The sequence below is a fragment of the Struthio camelus genome, chromosome Z (genome assembly GCF_040807025.1).
Source record: "Struthio camelus isolate bStrCam1 chromosome Z, bStrCam1.hap1, whole genome shotgun sequence".
NCBI lineage: Eukaryota > Metazoa > Chordata > Aves > Struthioniformes > Struthionidae > Struthio > Struthio camelus.
Genome location: NC_090982.1, coordinates 67194767 through 67216063, shown reverse-complemented (window position 1 = coordinate 67216063; position 21297 = coordinate 67194767). Strand labels below are relative to the sequence as shown.

General features: G+C 38.7%; 1 protein-coding gene across 3 annotated transcripts; it reads right to left on the bottom strand.

Moving 5' to 3' along the window:
* Nucleotides 1-759: 759 nt before the first annotated feature.
* On the bottom strand, nucleotides 760-20893 carry LOC104146911 (DEP domain-containing protein 1B). 3 transcript variants are annotated; one of them, XM_068928561.1, is made up of 11 exons: nucleotides 20760-20893; nucleotides 19893-20158; nucleotides 12441-12576; nucleotides 9766-9893; nucleotides 8841-8971; nucleotides 7707-7754; nucleotides 7171-7311; nucleotides 4651-4817; nucleotides 2934-3110; nucleotides 2112-2297; nucleotides 760-1809 (listed from the first exon to the last, which is right to left on the bottom strand). In XM_068928561.1, exons 1-11 carry the CDS (start codon nucleotides 20805-20807, stop codon nucleotides 1648-1650), a joined length of 1590 nt encoding a protein of 529 aa, XP_068784662.1. In that variant the 5' UTR covers nucleotides 20808-20893; the 3' UTR covers nucleotides 760-1647. The 3 variants fall into 3 exon arrangements, 2 of the variants coding, with proteins under 2 accessions (XP_068784662.1, XP_068784663.1); XM_068928562.1 differs by having other exon boundaries at nucleotides 19893-20218; nucleotides 20760-20869; XR_011137992.1 differs by having other exon boundaries at nucleotides 1422-1809; nucleotides 2112-2319.
* Nucleotides 20894-21297: the final 404 nt, after the last annotated feature.

The window sequence follows — 21297 nt, the reverse complement described above, 5'->3', positions numbered from 1 at the left end:
GAAAAAAATCCAGTGCAACATTAAAAGGCATGTCAATAAACAAGGAAGTGATTTTCAGTAGCTAATAGATTGGCTCCTACCTCTCCTTTGCAGGAGAGGTAGACTGATGTTAGAGTTCACTTAAGCTGAGCTTCCACTTTTTCAGACAACACATCCGTTCCTACTAGCCTAACTCATTATTGTACTTCGTGGATTAGTGCTGTAACCGATCTGTTACAGATTTTGTCTAGTGACAGCTAAGTTCAGCTGTACACAAGCATATACAGAAGACTATGGCAAATCTAAAAAACTGTGTCACATTTGGAGACCTAGTGCAAAAGATAGGTGGTCTCGGACTACTTTAAATATAAATTAGTTAATATTTCCTTAATATCATTAAAGAAAAATGTATCACTTTTGCTTAAGAAATGAATACTTGGATTTGATTCCAATCTAACTGATAAGTGAAAACACATCATGGAATCATGCATGCACTGTTCAAAAGCACAATGCCTGAGGAATTTTCTAATCTATTAAACCAACCTTGTAATGCACATCTTATAACTTACTGACTAGTTAGGAGGTTAGCAAAGTGAAAACACTCTCAATGCTGCATTACAGGATAGTCAGTCACCATGATGCTTATTACATTTTCAGACAGAAGCTTGGTGAGATGTCAGCTACTTTCCCACCTGTACAAACTCTACTCTGGGGATTCAACACTTGTGAAATGCTGCTCATTTAAGATCTGATGCATAATATGAAACCACCACTGTAAGTAAATATTTGAAAACATTAATGTTTTAATAGCTCAAAAGTGCTGTCGGAATCAATCAAGCTATACGTAGTCAAGTTATAGGTACAGTATGTTTCATAATACAGAAAAATGCAACCATTAAAGGTACATATCCTTTAACGTCACTTCCACATTTGCCTTCCTTTTCCAGAGGACATGCAAGGCTTTGAATTTTTTGATAAAATGTACAACTTCTACTGGACAAGTATCCAATTTTATACAGCAATACTTAGTAAGAGGTATGGAAATTGCTTTAAAAACCTGGATCTGCACTACAGAGGTTAATGAAATTTCAACAGGAGTTGACTCAAGCTGTACCACATCACATGAATCAGGAAATTAAGCACAAGTTTTTACACTTCTCTGAAATCAGCCTTATGCTTATATCAAGAAACTACGATACACAACAAACAAAATCCAGTGTTTCATACTTATTCAAGTATGTACAGCATATTAATTCTTCAAGCTATATGTAAACAAATATAGTCCAGTTTATACAACAGATTCATTTTCAAGGGAAAAAAATGTTGTTTACAAGATACCAGCACTACATTACCAAAAAATACATTTAGATCATGAAGGGATGGTTAAAATACAGTAAGTGTGTCTTACTACCCACACAGAATACCAACTTTTTTTTTTTTTTGAAAAAACAAAACAGGCATTAAAAAAATGATTCACAAAAATACTGATAAAGGTTCACATTTCTACCTCCTCAATACTTTCCTCCTCTTTTGGCCTTTTCTACTGCATCAGCAGTAGAACTACTACTCCAGTAGCTTTTTCAGAAATTACATGCTGGTCAGGCTCCTTTTGCATAATATCCATCAATAACATGCTTGGATGCAGTTTGCTGATGAATTACAAGCCATTTACATTCGAAAGCTTCTGGTTCTGTGAAATGGTTGAAATGGTTTTTTTAAGGCCCACATCAGTATTGGTGGTTTCTGTTTATTTTTTTCTGGAAATAGCAGCGCTTCAGCTTCAGGGGTAGGAAATCGTATTCTATACACTTCGGGGTAAGATTTCTGAAACTAGAAAGATGCATCAATTTAAATGAAGAATTCACTCCAAAACTTGGCATTTAAATAAAGTGCCACTTCCACTTATGGAATAGGAAAACATATACTCTTCTAATGTACTCTATATACCTCTATATAGAAAACTCATTTTCCAATACTGTTTGTTTCATCACAACACTTCTATTCTAAACCACTAAAAAGCTATAAATCAAGAATATCTACTATTTTAAATCTAAAAATTTATCTTGAAAACTAGACATTTAAGACTTGATAGAACATTTTAAAATTAAGACTGAATTAGAATTTTTATTTACTTGTTTGAGTTTCTTCTTCTTGTCTTTGACAGATATTTCTTTATTCATTGCGATTTCTTCCAATAAAGCTGCCAGCGGTTCTTGAGAGCCATTTGCCCTTTGGGATTCAAATTCATCTGTACTGATTTGGTGATAAAATGATGGAGCATAAAAAGTTGCATCAGTGTCAGCTCCAGCATATTTTATCTGAAGAGAGTAAAAAGAAAAGCTTCTGGAATAAATTTGGGAAAAGTGACTTAATCACTTAAAGTCCCTAAATAGAGAAGATATGGAATAAAGACCTGAGATTCCCATCTCTTGCATCACAGTGAGTTCTAGTAAGTCAAAAAACACGACACTAAGGAAGCCTGATTCATTCTTGGAAGAACTTAAAACTAACCAACCATTTCAGTACAAAATTAAGGAAGAAAGAACTAGAAAGATAGCAGCTTTGAACAAAATAAAAATAAGATACTAGGAAAAGGAACTAGAATAAAGTTATGAAAAAGTTGAGCCAGTAAGGATAGCTCCAATAGAAAAACAGAACACTGAAAAACACTGAATACCCCTTACAGTTTTTCTTCACCACAAATTTAGTTTCCCAGATCAGGTCCCCATTCCCACAAGATATGGGGCTGCCCTAGAGGAGAACATGTTTAAGAGTTCCTGTCTCTAAACCACCCAGAATCTGCTTAGTTTGATTTAAATACATACTTGTAATTGAAGGACAGCAGTGAAAGTTAGCTCTGCATATACTAGCAAAAACAAAGTATTTAAGATCTGTGAAAGGAAAAATTTGATACAGTAGCACAAGACATATGACTTTTTTCCATGGACACCTACTTGGACTCTTTGGAGATGTACAACATGTTGCTCTATAGAAGCTTTTAAGGAAGAGGGAATGTTTAAGATTTCTTGATAATTGTCCATGAGAAAAGATACTAGTTTAGCAGCAAGCAGTTCATCCAAGTCTATTTCCTCCTTTGAGCAGAGAATACAACGGGAAAATGCCTGAACCATCTGAGAAAAAAAAACACACAATTATTGTATATATTTTTCTATCAATAGGGAGAAGGAGAGATTTGTATTAAAAAGGTGACCTTCAAAAAAAAAAAAAAGATTTCCAGAGCACAAAACTCACCATACTTCCAGCGCATCAATATAAAAAGAGTACTGTGCACAACAACACTCTTCAAGTGGACTGAAGACAGCTCTTGCTGCAATTATATAGTCAGTCCTTAACTTTAGATGTAGAAGGGCTAAGTTCATTTTTTCTCCCCTCAAAACTTGGCCAGATAGCCATTTCACATGGCTTTTCCAGGTAAACAGGACACAAATATTTAAAGATTTTAAAATTACAAAGCAATTTATTAAAAGTTAAGCAACAAAAAGAAAAGTTAATGTCATGATTTTCAAACCCTAAACTAAAGTTCAGGTCAAGTTCGCTTCATGTAATCTCAGGCTCAAACATTCAGTCTAAAATATTAGTTTTCTGTCTGTGCACACGTCATTAACACTATAAGCATAGAAGGCAAACAAGGTGTTAGTTTTCTGCCATGTACCATAGATATTACGCTCTGCCGCATAAAAACTTAGTACAAAATACGTGGATTGTAAAGGATTCACTTCTAAAAATAACATGTAGATTATAACAATTTTAATCAAATACATTTATAGTTAATTAAATTACAACCTTAGCAGTCAAAAATTTAATTATTCTAATCAAATAACATTCATAGTTAATTAAAATCTTAATTGCTATAGAACAAGTTTAGGTTTATGCATGCTACCTCAAGACTTTTACAGAGTAGCTGCACTGCTTAGTTTTCCACTGCCCTTTTGCTTGCAGAAATCTTGACAGTTAACCAAAAAGATTTTTTAGCCACATGGAATCTCTATAAATTACACCTAATACAACAAATACCAATTTGACTTTATCATAACATGCTGATGCAAACAGTGATAAGTCCACAAATAGCTCCATAGAAAAAGCATTAACACAGATTAGGGCTTTGTCAAAATATGATCATAATGACCCTCAGAGGGGAAAACTGTTGTAGTTAAGTGACATACAGAAATAAGTATTGATATAATTTGGTAGGATTTTGTTAATGGCTTAGAACAAGTAAATCAGAATCAGAACATTCAGCTACATCCTTTTAATTATGATTCAGCCAGGCAATAGTTTTCTGTGTCTTTTTCTCACTTTCTGCAGTAAGAAAGAATACTAGAGACTTCACCTTCTGCTGTATTTTATTTTTTCCACTCAACAGTGAACCTGTTCAAGTCCCACTAGTCTGTGTGGAAAACCAGCTGAGATATGACTTTCAAAGATAAGGAAACTTCCAAATTCTGAACTAATTCTTTATTTGCTCACGTCTTACCAAGAAACCCTGATCCATCTAAATCCAAAGTAGCTTTTTGCACAGTTGGAATAAATCAACTCTTCAGCAAACAGGCAAACTGTATTTTGTATTTGCATTCTATTTTTGAAAAAGAATCTTTTATCTGTGCGACTCCAAAAGTCCTGTTTAGACTTTTTGCCTTGGACTATACTTACCAAGGTTTTGGTCCTCACTGATTCAGAAAGAGGTGGCAAGTCCTTGTTAGAGCTAATTCTTGCCATCATCCTCACCAATAGCTGTAGTTTTTTCCGGTTTTCTGGAGGCAGCAGGAGACAGGAAATCTGAAGAGCTTCTATGACCTTACTGTGTTTTTGCAGCAGACCTAGTTGATAGAAGATCAGGAAATTCAGTAACATTTCAGAATTATGCTTTTCCATAACATTTAAAATATGTCTAAAACTCCTCCCAAATTCCTTCCCCACTCATTTAATACCCTCCTAGAACTTGACTGCCCAACAAATCCAGGAAGACACCCCTAAAACTAAAATCATTTCCCACTATGCACCTTGTTTAACTACTTACAAGACTTACTTCTGATACACTGGGAAATATTAATAACCATAACCCATATCTCTGGATATTAGTAGATATTCAGAGAACTATAATAAGTTGGGTTCTTCCTCTACTTTTTTTTTTTTTTTTTTAAAAACCCAGCCCTAAAAAACAACTGAAGTGTAAGCAACAACGACCACAAAAAAAAAAAATAGTCTGGAGCAACAATCTGAGAACATAAACAACAAGGATATTCATGAACAATTGTGAGAGTACTGACTCTTCCTTCAGAGCTATAGACTAGTTCTACTAACAAATTCTTGAGAAAACAGATCATAAGCAATCACAAGAATTTGAAGATTGGACATGCACAATAGAGTTCAGTGGTAGTTTGCATGCCCATAAAGAGAGTTTACCATGAAGACCTCATCCCTGTTTGGGTTTCTAGGGGTCAGTGAAAGAAGTACGGATGGGGACCACAACTTCTCGGGGCAACCTGCTCTAATGTTCAACCACGTGCACAGTAAAGTAGTATGTTCTTATGTTCAAACTGAATTTCAGTTTGTACCCATTGCCTCTCGTCCTGTCACTGGGCACCACTGAGAATTTGACTCCATCTTCTTTACACTGTCCGATCAAATATTTATAAACATTGGTAAGAGCTTTCTCTTCTCCAGCTCTCTCAGCCTCCCTTCATATGAGGTGCTCCAATCATCCTTGTGGCTCTTCGCTGGGCTCTCTCCAGTAAATCCATGTCTGTCTTGTACTGGGGACCCCAGAATTAAACATACCACTCCAAATGTGGCCTCACCATGGCTGAGCAGAGGGAAAGGATCACCTCCCTCTACCTGCTGGGAACATTCTTCCTAATGCAGCTCAGGATATTGTTGGCCCTCTTTGCCATGAGGGCACATTGCTGGCTCACGTTCAGCTTGTGGTCCACCAGGATCCCCAGGCCTTTCTCTGCAAAGCTAGCTGGCCCCCAGCCTGTACTGGTGCATGCGGTTGTTCCTCCCTAGGCGCAGGACTTGGCATTTCCCCTTTGTTGATCTTCATGAGGTCCCTCTTTGCCCATTCCTCCAGCCTGTCAAGGTCTCTCTGCATGGCAGCACAGCTACCTGTCATATCAACCACTCCTCCCCTTTTTGTATCATCTGCAAATTTGCAGAGGTTGCTTTCTGTCCCACCATGCAGCTCATTAATGAAGATGTTAAACAGCAGTTGCCCCAGTATTGAACCGTAGGGTACTCCACTGATGACTGGCCTCCAGCTAGACTTCAAGCCACTGATCAAAACTTCTTGAGCCCCAGCAGTTCACCTCACTGTCTGCTTATTTAGCCCATACTCCAGCTTGTCGTAGGATGTTATGGGAGACTGTGTTGAAAGCCTTAAAATCAACACAAACAACATTCACAGCTTTCTCCTCATTCACCAAGCCAGTCTGCTCCACACAGCGTAAAAAATCAAAGTTGCTTGTTATTAAAATAACAAAAAAGTACAGTAGCAAGCATGGCAGCCACAACAGAGAGTATTCCAAAAAAACATGCTAAAACATTGTAATTAATTTCATTTTCAAAGCAAAGCTTTTTCAGAGTTCAAAGGAAGATTTGGCATGCATACTGGTGCATATGTTTAGAAATGGCACTGAGGAATAACTAGTCATAATAAAGTTGCTATATAAAGAATAATTACAAGCTATACAAATAGTAAGCTTCATTTCAAGTGGGCAAAATATCTGATGATTACTAGTACTTTAGTCCTATTTTCTTAGCTATTTTGAAAACTAGTTCAGCCAACCTCTTGGAAAAGAGAAGTGCTCTAGACAGTCTTCATGCAAAAATAGCAGTGAGGCACCTTGATATGGTTATGCAGGGCACCTAGGATTTTTGCATATATTTCTCAAGTTTTAAGATGAACTCGACCCTCCCCCTTCTTTTAGCTGCACCCGAACAGAATTCCCCCCTTTCAAAGAATCACAAATCAGCTCTCAGAAGAGAGTCCAAGTGGATAGACAAGAAAAGCGCTAGCAGAGCTACAAACTAGGCATCTCTGCCTTATACTTGTTTTCTTACTGTTCTTTCTAAGCAATTTCCAGTGCAACAAGGAGTTAAGCTTCACCATAGGTATGCTGAATTGTCTTCTTGAGACTCCTTCCTTTTTTGGTTACATCCCTGACTACTTACCTAAAACACTGACAAAAACATCAAAAAGATGAAACGTGAGAAGAGGCTCTTTCATCTGGCCAAAGTAATCTGCTATAGTTTTGAAGACATCTCTTTCAAATCCTGAATATGTAGGCTGCTTCAAATCTGAGCAGCTGGGCCCTGAAAAAAAAAAATTCATTTGCAGTCACCAACAAGATCATTATTTTCTATTCCAGTCAATAAAAATGCAACTTAAAACAGAAAAAAGTTTAGATTTATTATTCAAAGTTACATTACACTTATATTACAACAGATTTAGTGAAAACATATTTAACAGGAAAAGTATGAATAGAACTGTTGAGTGCTCTATATATTTCAGTGAAATAGACTGCACTGGCAGCGGGACTTATGCTGGTAGATTTTTTCAAGCTCTGCTTTCAAGGCTACAATCAGAAGAAAATATCAACCCTGAATTATAAGAGATATTTGATGAAGTGGTAAAGTGGTAAAGGAATAATCAATTCAACTTTTTTGGCAGGGCTGGGGGGGAGAGAAAGAGGGGGAAACAAACTTACAGTTTGCTAGACATTTCATTGCTGACAATATCCAGTGAGGTAATTCCTCTGCATAGGGGAGAAAGAAGGAAAAATGAAACGGAAAAAAAAAAGCTTGAGAATTAAAGTGTTAAACTATAAGATAAAATTGAAGTTAAATTCTTGCACTTTAGGAAGTTGACTAATTAAAAAGGCAGGCTATTCCTTAAAATACAAATATCTTCCATCAGATCTAGAGTCAGAGCTATGCTTTAGTATCTCCAGTACTCAATATCAGTCAGTCACACCTAATGCCCTTATAACTCAACAAGCAGAACGAATCCTATAAAGGAGTTCTCGACCTGCCTTGCAAACACTAGCCAAACTAGTTCAAATTACACCTTCAATAGCACTTTACAGTAAGGTGTTTACTTTGCATGTGATGAAAGGAACTCACAAATTCAATTTTGTCAGTTCTGAAGGGAGGTAGGTAATATTCTTGAGCTGCTGCTCCAATTGTCTGTAAAATGAACAGGTACAGACTTTGGATGTGTTCCCCCCCGCCCCAACGGACTAGGCCACATTACAATCCAATATTTCACTGCTTTACCAATCTCACTGAAAACACAGCAGCAATAATATCTAAAGTAATATATCACAGCAGCAAAGATGCTTCAATTTCCCCCTGAATGCACCAAAAGGGATTTAAATTTGGCACTAATCTTAAAACATGTTGACTGAAGATGCAAAAGTGATAAATATTTAAGCCTCTCAGTGTATATTTTGATGCTTTCAATCTGTGGTACACATGGATCTCCTATAGCCCCCTGTAATTCAAGTACAGTTAAGGGCTGGGCTGGCCAAGCCAGCTTAAAATGAGTAAGATCCCTATCCTCATAGGCAAAGGCTTGCTGCTGTCTTTCACCTTCATCTTTCAACCCCACTAAAGCAAGAGTACGTTGAAGAGGGTAAAAACACGGAAGAATGAATACTGCTTCCTACTACTAGGACTTTAGAGGACAAGAATGGTATATTTAGTAAAAAAATTCTAGTATAGATGTGGTTATACAACCACAAAGATGCCACATGTTAGTATAGATTAGAGTTAATGCTTCGTGTATTATCAAACTACAATATATTAAACAAGAGTTAAATAAAAACTTCTGAAATACTCACTTGATTTATCTTCCAAAATGACAATTCCTTGCTTATTGACGTTGTACGCATTTTGAACAATATGCTTAGAATTCACAAGCTTCGTGTCTAGCACTTCATCCAGACAATCCAGACCTAAGATTTTTTGTAAGCTGTAAATATATATAAACACATAGTTCATACATCTAATCTGAAAGATATAAACATAGTATCAATACAGATATGATTCTGAAATAGAGACCTTTTCCATTTCTTGCTTTAGCATGTGGACGACTAAAGCAGTCTGAAATCTATCCTTTGATCATTAAAATTTCTGTGCTGTGCTGCGGCAGATCAAGTTTACTGCATGAAGATAACATGCCATTTCAAATATAAAAATCTGCAGTAAGGCTTCAGATATGTCATAAAAATAGCTAATTTTTGGGGGGTTTTTTTGTTTTTTTGTTTTTTTTTACAGGAAAAAAAGCATTTACTGGTCTAGAGGAATGCCTTTAACTTTGTATAAGATTTTCCTTTTAGAAATAGTAAAGGCTATCTCAGTCTTACAAAGCATTTCGCATTTATGATCAGCTGTTCCATTTCTTAGCTCCTCAGACTCCATATTGCACACGTCATTAAAAGGTTCTACGATATTATACTCCTACAGGAGTGCTTCAATTTCATGACAAGAAAGGAATTGGGAGGAAAAAAAGTAGATAAACAACACAAAGCCCACTGAACAGAAGGAATGAGATAGCATCACAAGAAAAAAGTCAAAGATGCGAACATCATTTGCAGAATTTGATAGCCAGACAGTAAGCAGTATGGTTAGTCTAGCTAATACGAGTATAACGGCAGTGATGAGGGGCGAGAGGCTGAAATAATGAACATCAGCAGAAAAGACAGACAAGACTTACCTACTACACAGTGTTAGTCTCACCATGTCACGACTCACAAGTACACTCACCGTGACAATGTTATGGATTTCCAGATCTCTTCTACATTTGCCTGTGTTAGCTGTCTACGGTACACAAGTTTGCATGCTGGTACTTCTCCTATAGCTATGCTGTGACGCTTGTACCACATTTCAGAGTTCTGCAATCAGAAAAAACACTTCCCAGAGCTGGCAATTTTTAAAATATTAAAATCATATATTATACCTACAGTATAACATTTTCTGTTACAAGTATTTTAAGTATTCATAAGTTCTAGTAAAATCTCCAGGCTACAAGTATTTAGGTTTTATAAATACAAAGCATCTTTGCCTCTCATGTATTTGGTCCAAAGCCAAAAAAGATGTGTCAGAATAGCACTTAAAAATCAGGAGTCAATGGCCTCCAACCCTATATTCAGATTCTCTCTGTGATTACATCCAGTTCCAATCACTTGTTCTCAGCTACCACTTATAGCTAATAATTCTTCAATAATTTCTCCTAAGATATCAATGACTGATACTTATTCTTATTCAGAATATACCAACCATAACTAAATAGTAAACTCTTCAAGAAGATTTTATATGGGAAGAAAGGGAAAGCAAAGAGCTACAGCTAGCTCCATCAGAGCTAGTTCACCATTGTAACAGAACAAACTAAAGCAAAAGAGGACACAAATCTGTGCAACTACCATCTTTTGGTTAATCATCCAGTCCCAGCTTGATGCTTGAAAGTTGTCACGAATGTGTCAACGGATGCATTGTTTATGTCAGCAGTATACTTTGCTGGGCAAAACTCCTGATCGTCTCGAGTAACTGTTTTGATTTGCACCACAGATCAATCCTTAGAGTACATTAATAGGATTCCTTGTGACCAAAACTAAACCACAAAACGCAGTCCAGGAATGCATTTAATTACTCCAACCAGTAGTTACTCCATGGCACCAAACTAGAACAAATTTGAAACAGATAACACCCTCTGAAGGGTGTTACGGCATGGGATAATTGTTCTTCAGCACAAAATACATGAATACGTTGATATATCATGATGATATATCAAGATATCAATTACTGCAGCATTTTAAAACACTGCCACTTTCAGCTACCTGTCCACTTCACCCTTCCACGGGAAGCTACAGCTTTATAAAAGAACCAGCAGAAAGAAACATATTCCTTTGCCTCCATTACTCCAAGTCCACTGTATTAGCCTAAACCACTGAAAAAAGCTATTTTGAGCTACAATGCCAGACTATATACTGTAGCACTGAGGCAGACATAGGCGTACAATCCTTTGCTGATGCCTATTAGGGCAGGATACTTGGATAACACTCTTTCCACTCTTTCCTTTTCACTGGCTTCAGTTTGGACAAGCTAATTCAGGTTGCTGGTTTGACTGAAACCAAAATAGAGGGGAAAAAAAAAAAATTCTTTTCCGCTAGCTCAGCTCATTGAACCACCTCACTGTGTGGCTCACACATTTAGGTACTGTCACAGGGAAAATGGCAGAAATGCCTAGTCGAAGAGAAGATGGAAACCAAATTTATAGGCTTAGATCAGCCTATGTTTATATGGAAACACAGGAAGGCACCTCAGATGCTCCACTTTTTTTCAAAAAAGGACCAGAGGTTAACGCCATCCAAAAGAATATATCATACCCTGCAACATAGAGGTTTGAATTTTAGACTTCCAAATCCTGGAATTTCCTGTTTTCTTGGAAAATCCTACATAAAGAGACGTATACTGTGAAATATGTATACTACATTAAGATAGAAACCTGCTACACATGAAAGGCGTATTAGATCTGCACCTAAAGGAACTGAATTCCAAATATAGAGTAGCTATTTATTCAGGACTTCTAGATGTCCAGCTAAATAGTAGGAGCTACTTTTCCAAACAGACTTTCAATAACCAAGAAATCCAAGGCTAATGTGCTGCCCTGAACAGCAGCAATGTGAAAGGTAAAATTATTACAAGAAGTCCCTCCAGTTCACACAAAGTACGAGTATACTCACACACAAAAAATATCCTGGAGACATGTAACAACTTTTAAGATGTTTAAATTGTAAGAAATGATATAATTCTGTTTGTTTAACTAATACAGGCAACAGAGTGTGTGTGTGTGTGTTTTTTTTTTTTTTTTAAAAACACTTTGAAATGGTTAGATCAATCAGAGCTAAAGATTGGGCAGGATCAACCTCCAAACTCACAAAGGGAAGCAACAAATCCAGCACCACCCTTCACTAGCCACAAGACAAAGGAAGTGTGAAGGGCTACTGTGACAAAGGAAATGGAAGTCCTAACAACTTCATAGTAGTTAGAAAAAGAGTAATACTGTATGTATTTACTACATGAAAAGTCTAGGTAAAAAATTACAGTAAGTGATAGTAAAACTACTATTTTGCATTGTAATATAGCAAACACATTACTGAAGTTACTGCAAACTGGTATACAAACTGAATATCAAAATATGACCATGCTGCACTTGGTATACTAAGGATACTACAATCTGTAGCAGAAAGAACACTCAAAATCAATATCCGCAGCAACTTTACTTCCTATAAGTTTAAAATAATAGAAGTACTTTGCATTTAACCTTACTGTCAAATAATTGGTGATGCTACTAAGATATCATTTGTTCCATTTATTTCTATGGATTATCTATTTTGCTTTCCAAATTTGCATATGCTTAGGGAAATGAAAACAAAACTTACCATTGTGACCGATTTCACCAGGATGTGTTCTTGGGAAGTGCCACCCTTAGGTTCATTCCAATCTGGAAATTTAATTACTTCCTTTGTGCAGGAAGGTTTCTTTGGATATGGCTTCAACGGCGAGGAAGGAGGAAATCTACAATTAAAGAACATTTCTTAAAAGCCCGTGAATTTTGAATTACATAATTAGCCATTCAAAGCTGTGTAAGTAGGCCTTCACAAGCATATGTATCACAAAAACCTTGGACATTCAGAGTGTGACTTAATTGCTTAAGGCAGGTGCTGAGTAACACACCAAATGTCATAAGATGTCTTGTTTGGCCTCCAGCTGCTGCTCCAGAATAGTGCAGGTCCCTTGAACATCCTATGACATAATTTAGAGTCTCATGTGGATATCTGATACCCCACTGCATCTCAAAAGACATCAGCTTCCAGTGCTTAGACAACTGACTCAAGTCCTCATGAGAGGATGCTAGTTCTGCTGAAAAAGCTGTAAGGAGATTTTTCCTGTGTCAGGTATACCTCTAACATGCATCTCTGAAAGCAAAGTGACACAGCAAGTCACATAAGTAGCACTTGGATTTAATTTGCAAGCATGCATGTGTCAACACAGCAAAATGTTATCCACATAACCATTTCTTCTGTATTGGCATGCTTTCCAGAACAGGATCACATCCTGGAGCTCTTTTCAGAAACTGCTTTGCAACCAGTTGTGCAAAACCTCATTCACCCTTGAAGGCATTTGTTGGTGGAATTAAAAAAGGAAATCAAACTAGCCTCTGCAGATATTGCAAAACAGAAATTCCAGATCACATTAAATTCAGCCACATCTCCAGTCTGATCAGAATTAAATCACTTTGAAACCTAGGTTCCTCCCCACCTAGCTGATCTAATAGCGCCTGCTCTATCTCCCCTTGCACAGCACACCCTACGCATGCACTCTTACTCCCATACCTCTTATTGGCCCTGGCTTGATTCTGCAAACAGATCAGCTCAGGTAACTAAAATAGGAGAAAAATCAATTAAGTTAATTCTAGAGCAATTTTCTTTCTGAGGTAGTTCTACAAACTAACTTGCTGCAGGGTTAGATGAGCTTTAGTGCAGGGGAAGAAGTAAGATGATGAAGAATTAAGAAACTAATCTGAAGTGTTATTGAACTGCATCCTAAGAACAAAGTTAAACCATACAGTTGAGTCAATTTAATGGCTTACAGCAGCCAAAGGGTGGTCTTGCTCTTTCTTCTCCATTTCCCACAGGTGAATTCCCACTTCCTTCCTGTGCTCTGAGCACACAAGACTATTCAACTCACTAACCATGTCAGTGTGTGGCTAGATGAGTGTCAGAGCCTAAACTAAAAAAATTAATGGCAGCACATCTTCATCAGAAAGACAAATTTGTTTCATGGCAACATATCATTAGACCAGCCCAGATCAGATCTCATTTACACACACCCCTAGTGTTTAGATGCTGAGAATCTTGATGCTCATTCCCTCGGTCATAGCCATAACTGCCTTTTACGTTCCAATTAAGCAGCAAGAGCTTGTACACCACTGGATAACATTCAATTATATCCTAACAGAAGGTTTCTCATGCTCAAGGATTCCTCAAGTTTTCTCTAAAATTCCACCTCATTTTCTGAGGGCAGTTCAAATATTTAATTAGTCTTCAAATTAATTTTGCCTCATAATTTTGTTAGTGAGGTAGCATTATACTATATGGGTTATAAGTTTTGAACATGCAAACTGAGCCCACTTGGTATGCTTCCCAAGGCTCTTCTAAAGAATCTCCACAGAGGGACATATGTTCATATGTCCCTCTTGGAACAACCTCTGGGAAGAGGCAATAAACACCTGGCACCAATCCTGCAAACATTTACCTCTTAAAAGTGACCTAGACTGCAGTGCTCAAGATGTTCAGCTGTGTTCTCAACTATTTTTCTACCATTCATTATTTCTTAGGTTGTTAAGATCTCAAATCTGTAGTTTTTTCCCCCCCCTTTCCCTTACAATTTGAACAGTAAGGGAACTGTTTAGACAGTTCCCTTTTTTCTCTCTAGCTCTTCATAATCTCTAGCTTTATGTCACTTGCTGCCTCAGCTGTAAGCCAGTCAGTAAAGAAATGAGTTCTCACAACCAGAAAAGAAGTAGGTGCATTCTCCTTTTTTTTAAGGTAGCACTATGCCAAGATCCAGAAGGAGCAAGGCATTTGAGTGAGCAGTTAAACATTTCTGGTTTTATGGTGACCAAGCTTATTAGCAAAATAACATTACCTGAAACTAGTAAGTAGGGGGCATTCCCAAGCTGACATGTTAAAATTAACAGCGCTTCCAGCCAAAAACACTAATTTTAGGACTTTATACAAGGAGGGAAGATACCTGTTTGCGGCTGGGGCAGAGACTGGAGAACAGTGTCCTCAACTAACATAGGTACTATCAGTAAAGCAAGTACCACAGCTGGTTTCTCAAAGGTTTAGCAGCAGAGTAGCAGTGCTAACCTTTTTACTTTTAATGCAATCATTCAGACTCCAAGACCTGTAAAACTAAAAGCTTCCATAACTGTAGCATCCCATTTACTGTTGTAGACTACATTGAACCAGTAAGCTAGGACACACAGAAAGCCTTTGCTATTTCTAGAAGCCTCATCGGTTCTCACCTTCTTATCTAAGCTTTGCCTAACAGACCAAATCAACATTTGGCAACGTTCACGAATCCTTTGTATACTCTATGGAGTGAACGACAGCAGACAATTACATCAAAGGTTATTAAAAGATCTAACCACCTTGTTTCTAATACAGCTTGTGCAATGTATTATACAGTTGCAATTACAGTAAACTGAGATGGTAATTTATAAGAGATATCACTTATCTCAAGGTTTCCAGAGTAAGCATTGTCAATGGAATTAAAAGCTACCTGCGCTTGTACCCGCATCAACATGATGCGAGACCTGTATTTACAGAGTAAAATTAGGAAAGCCCACCAGAGGGAGCTGCCAGGACATTAAATACATGAATAAAGGAAGAGTGAAAAATAGGGGTTTAGTTGCACAAAGAGGAGACCAGTGTGTGTTAATACTTAAGTCAAACATCAAAAATGTTATTAGTCTACAGTTTATTTATGCTCCAAGCCTATTGGCAAAAGTCGACTCAAATGTACGCAAAAAAGTATGCAATTTTATTAAAAATATCAAACTGTTCCATTAGTAACTTAATTATCCTTTGAATTGGAGGTGGAAAAGAACATGAAGACAACAAAAGCTTTTTCTGAACAGCAGATGATTAGGGAAAGAGCATAAGAAAGTGGTAAGCATAGAACGATATTTCACCCAACCAACTCCCAGAGCTTCCTATAACCTTCAGCTTGTGGGAGTCTCACGGCTGAAACTACAAAGTAGAAATGAGCAAAATCATTTGAATATGCCACACTGCCAATAGGAAAAAAAAAAAAGCAAAAAAGGCACCCCAAAAAACAAAAGAGAAAATATAATATCACTAGTTACCAAAAACTATTTAATCTTTTGACAGAACTAATCAATGTCCAGGAAGAGAGGGGACAAAGTACTGCCTCTAGCCACCTTAATGCCTCTGACTCCAGTGGGGAAAAAAACAGATATGGCTGCCCTAAGAAAGATAGGGCAAGAATGGACTAAGTCATACACCAAACCAGTGACATACAGGACTGCCATGTGTCATAGCAACACCTAATCATTTTAGCATCACTGGATAACATGCACACTTCAAAGATCTGGGGAGGTGAGGAAGGAAGAAGCGAGAGTCTGAAAAGGAATCCTATAACCAATGACTCATTATTAACATCCAAAAGAGCCTATTATTACCTTATCAATTTTAAAATAAGAGCCAGTCTACTCCGAACTACTCTTTTACATTTAGTCTTCTCCAACCTGAAGTAAAGAAGGAAGAAGATCCTCTACAGCTCTTGTCTTCAATATTTCTAGCGTAAGGCCAGCAAATAGGATCTTTAGTTTCCAGCTTTAAGACCATTCAATTTCCTTCCTAGCACAAGAAGGAGACTTCTTAATGTGTGCACAAGACCTACAACAGCTTCAAATGCAGTGGATTTTTCTTTAGACACTTAGAAAAGGATGTTTTCCAATTACTGGAATCAATTAAAAAGTAAGAGTAAAGAAAGGCCTTATTTCTGAATTTCTCTAGCTGCAGCGTCCAGTCACATCATAATCACTTTCTGTTCTTCAGTATTTTTTCATTAAATAAATACTTGTAGACTAATCAAGTCGCTCAACTGTTATGTCAAATATTGATCGTCTTTAGCCTCACCACATGTGTACTAAATCTGGTGTTATTGCTGCTCTATTACAAATCTATTCCGTCATATTTTTTTTTTTGGAAGTTTTGATGCCACTACTGGAGATCACTGCTTCTGCATTAGTAAGAGCTACACTAACACTATATTTCCAAAGACACGTCTCCAGTAAATGCTCATGCAAGCATTTTTTTTGCACAATGAATCGCAGTGAACTTCATGCTACAGCTCTTGCCTGTCTTTATCTTACTCCTTAAATCTCCAAAGCTCCAGACTATAGCCTTTAGCAGATTTACAACTTTGCTTTTCGATGTTAAAAATTACAAAAATAAATTATATATTAAGGTTGGCTTTGCAAGTGAGCTGTGTTCAACATCAGAAATTACCCCATCAACTTGCATCCTCTAAACATTTTAATCAACAATTATATTTTGTTTTAGAACACTAAAGAGCATTCAAAGTCTTTTTAAAAAAATTACTTTGCATTTTTAGTTTATATGGTCTAGTGACTTTTAGGCTCTTTTCACATTAATATCAGGTAGACATTAACAACATGTTCTATTTCTTGATCAGCTTAAGCCATAACTACTGGCATTTGGCATACTTCTGCCTCCTGTTCTGCTCCCACCTGCATATTCCAGTGCCTTCCCCCACCCCATATACAGCAATGGGCAGCCACAGAGAGGATCAGATTAGTTAGCCAACCCATTTGAAAAACAGAACTATTTATGGGAGGAGAGGAGAAGCACCATATTCGTATTAGCAACTGGCCTGACCAACTACATAGCCATAGGAACACTGAAGCCAGCTGAAGAAAAGCAATGAGACCACCTTGAGGGGTTGTAACGCATTCTGGTTTAAGCTAAACAAAAATGCACCCTCAGCTACATGCTCCATTTATCACTTCTATTTATTAATCAAGCTGTATTAGCTCAGGTATGTTTTTTATAGAATGAGTTTTAATAAAAAGAAACAGTGATTGTTAAGTATGTTGGCAACTACCAGTTGAAGTAGTAACATACTATTTCTACAAAGCTAGTCGACATGCCTAGTTCCACTTGAGACTGATGGCAGACTTTCCATCTTATAACGCACCGGCTGCTCTTCTCCGTCTTTTGAAGAACGGATTCAACATTCACTTTCCTGCAAGTCTGCCACAACTTCTGCCTAATACTCCATAATTAAGTAAAAGAGAACTGACCATAAAATTCTCTGAATGATTAACACATAGAAGCAGCCATACTAGGTCAAACTGAAGGGCAATCTGACTTGGAAGTTGGCCCCTGCTTTGGGCAGGATGTTGGACTAGATGAGATGCAAAGGTCTCTTCCAGCCTGAATTATTCAATGATTAGATTAACTATCCCAGTATCTTGTTTTTGAACCGGAGAAGACTTTAAGAACAAGACAAGCACATATAATACTTCCTCCAAATACTTTCCCAATCTTCAGTTATTCTCAGATCACAAAATACATGAGACATATGTTGTTTTTAGATACTTATTAACAGATCTTCTTCTCATCAACTCGTCAAAATGTCTTCAGAAACAAGTCACCATGTCCTTGAAATTTGAGTCTCAAGTTCTAAAATTTAACATATTCCATGATTTACAATTACATGAAATCTCCCTTAGTGGAATAAAATATTAAGTCTGGAGAGAGCATTCATTTTCTGCTCCCCCAAGATATTTAAAACATCTATGAGGATTGATCTAAATTTGTCAAAAGACTCAAGTTACTTGGCAGTAAGGCAGTAACACTCACACTGACATTCAATGTTGTTTCCTAAAGAAGCCAGGCTAAAAACCAACAACCACTTTTACTGAAAGGTGTCATGCGATATCATAAAGAACAATACAGTTAAGTATTAATTTGTTACTGGATTATGTACAAATCCAAGCAGTCATAAGTCAACTGAACTCCACTGGAACAGCTGCTTAAAAAACAGGGTTGGCTTGAGAAATTTTCTTTAAAATTAACCATATTTACAACAAGAGTACATCACATACATCATAATTCCCACTGTTAAAGTATTCCAAGTATTAAAGTTAGGAGTGCTCTGAATAGACACACTTAACCTAATTCGCGGGTCTGCAAAAAAGGTTAGTTACCCACTTTACAAACAGGCTAGAAGAGATCATAAAGGACAATGAAAAACTGACTTCATTCACATCAAGCATTTCAGCATTACATTCCATTTTTCAGAGACAGCATTAAGAAACCATTACAAAGAGACTATTACATAAAATGTCTTTAAGAAAAAGGTTAACAAGTAGAAAGAAAGCATTACTGCTGACTGATTTTCCTTCTTACTCTATTAGAAGATGTTCCCATTTCCCCTAAGAAGGGACTCACTCCAATATGTTACGAAACCACATTCAAGCCAATGCTTATTTTAAGTTAATCTGTCAGGGAATAGGACAACGCAAGATGGCACAAGTTCAGAACCTTCAACATGTGAACACCCAGTCATTAACTGGAGACACAAAAGTGCAAGGAACCCACTCCAATGAGACTAGGCTTTCATTACAAATAAAATTGTTTTCCCCTGTTAACAAGCCATCAGTTAAGAGACTAAGCAGAGATAAGTAAACAGTATTCTTGAGGATGAGCTAATAAAACTTAATTTTCTTTTATTTCTTATCTACATTTTTTTTTAAACCTACAGGCTCAATCTTCAACGCACAGCATATAGAAAATATTACATCCTGAATGATATTTAAATTCAGAAAACCCTCCCCTCCTCTCAGAAATGATGAGAAAGAGTATCTAAAGTTCCTAAGTAGGGAGGAAGAAGAAAAACTGGAGTTTTGGATACTCAACATTATTCTCACTTCCACCAGTATCTTCTTCAGATGCATTTTTTTTAAAAGATAGACAAACGATGTCTATTAACAGCAAACAGAACTCTTATTAACTGACAAAAGTTACAAAAGCTTTTGTTAGCATTCATAAGATGAAATCAAGTAAAAGCGTCTTCCAACAGCCAAACATTAAATCACAACACTCATACATTGCTAAAGAAAAGGAAAGTCTTTAACAGGAAGCGAGAAAAAAAAGACAGTGACACCTTTCCAAAGATATTTTACAGAAATATTTCAAAACCAATACTCAAGTGTTACTGCTCCCTGTTTTCATAAAACCAAAGTTTTATGAAGTCACTGTAAATAGGTTTACCTATATAAGTGACCATCGTCTTGAAAGTCCTCTTTGCCCCATCTTCCTTTAATATCTTCAATAACATGATTTTTCAGGAATTTTTTAAGCAGCTTAACTGTTTGATTGCGAGTTACTTCTGGGCCAAAGTTTTGATTGCAGCCAAGTAGTTCATGTAACCAGTCCACTGCCTCCGAGGCTTTGAAACAACGCTCATAGCTTTTGAAGCGGCACCGATGCTTCCGTAAAGGCATCCCAGAACGAAAGAGCTCGATTATCTCATTCCACTATGGAAGAAGAGCAGAGCAAGCTGTTACGGCAGCTCTTCCACTAGAAACATTTCAGTTCTGTGAGGTAAGATCAGAAGGTAATCAGATCTGAAAGCACAGCTGTATGCATTTTGACCACCTTTTCTTACAAGAGCACTAAAATCCAAAACTAAGATTTAAGCATACGGGATTTAAACATAAAGACAAAACACAGAAAGCTGTAACATCCAGACTCCTATGCTACCTACCTACGGCTCCAAGGCCGCAGCTAACGCTTTAACTTCCCCTTAGCTTTTCCCTGACAAAAGGCTAGGCCAAGGCCCAGCGACGCAGGCCCCCAGGGCCCTGCCCAGCGCCCTGTCCGCGGCAGGCCGTCCGCGGCAGGCCGTGCGCGGCGCCCGGCGAGCCCCCCACCCACACGCACTCGCCCGGGGAAGCGCCCGGGAGGCGAGCGCAGCCCCCCGGGACAGGCTCCGGGCCCGGCCCGGCGGGGCTCGCGGCCAGTGGGGCCGGCCTGGCCTGCCTTGAGACAAGGGGCCGCTGCCTGGGGTCTCCGCGAAGGAGACTGCACAGCACGGGAGGGGGACGGAGCGGCCGCCGCCTCAGGGGAAGCTCTCACCAGCCGGGTAGCGCGGTAGGGCCCAGGGCCGACCAGCCTCGGCTCCATGGCCGCGGCCGGGCCACGCCGTCTCCACGGAGACCAGCCGCCACCGCGCCCGCCGACCGTTTGAATCCCGGCCCGCAAGGCACCGCTTTCTCCCATTGGGCGGCGACGCTGCACGTGACAAGCCCGCCGCCGCTCTTGATTGGCGGAGGGGCCGGCTGGCACACCTCCCCACACCCTCGGGGGTGCCCCACCTCCCGACGTCCGGCGCCTTTTGGGTGGTCTGTAACGGCCGCCCCCGGGCGGCGGGGAGGCTCGCGCCGCGGCGAGGGGGAGCGGCGGTGGCCGCGGGGGGGGCCCTCAGCTGAGCAGGGCCGCGGCGGGGGGCCCGTCCCCCGCAGGGGCGGCCCCGGACACGGCAGGCGGCGGGGCCCGGCTGAGCCGCGGCGGGCAGGAGGGAGAGGGCAGAAGGCAGAACCATTAGGACGGCAGGAGACAAAGGACCCCTGGACGCCGGCAGGGCAGGCGGGAACAGCGACGTCTCCTTTGGTTG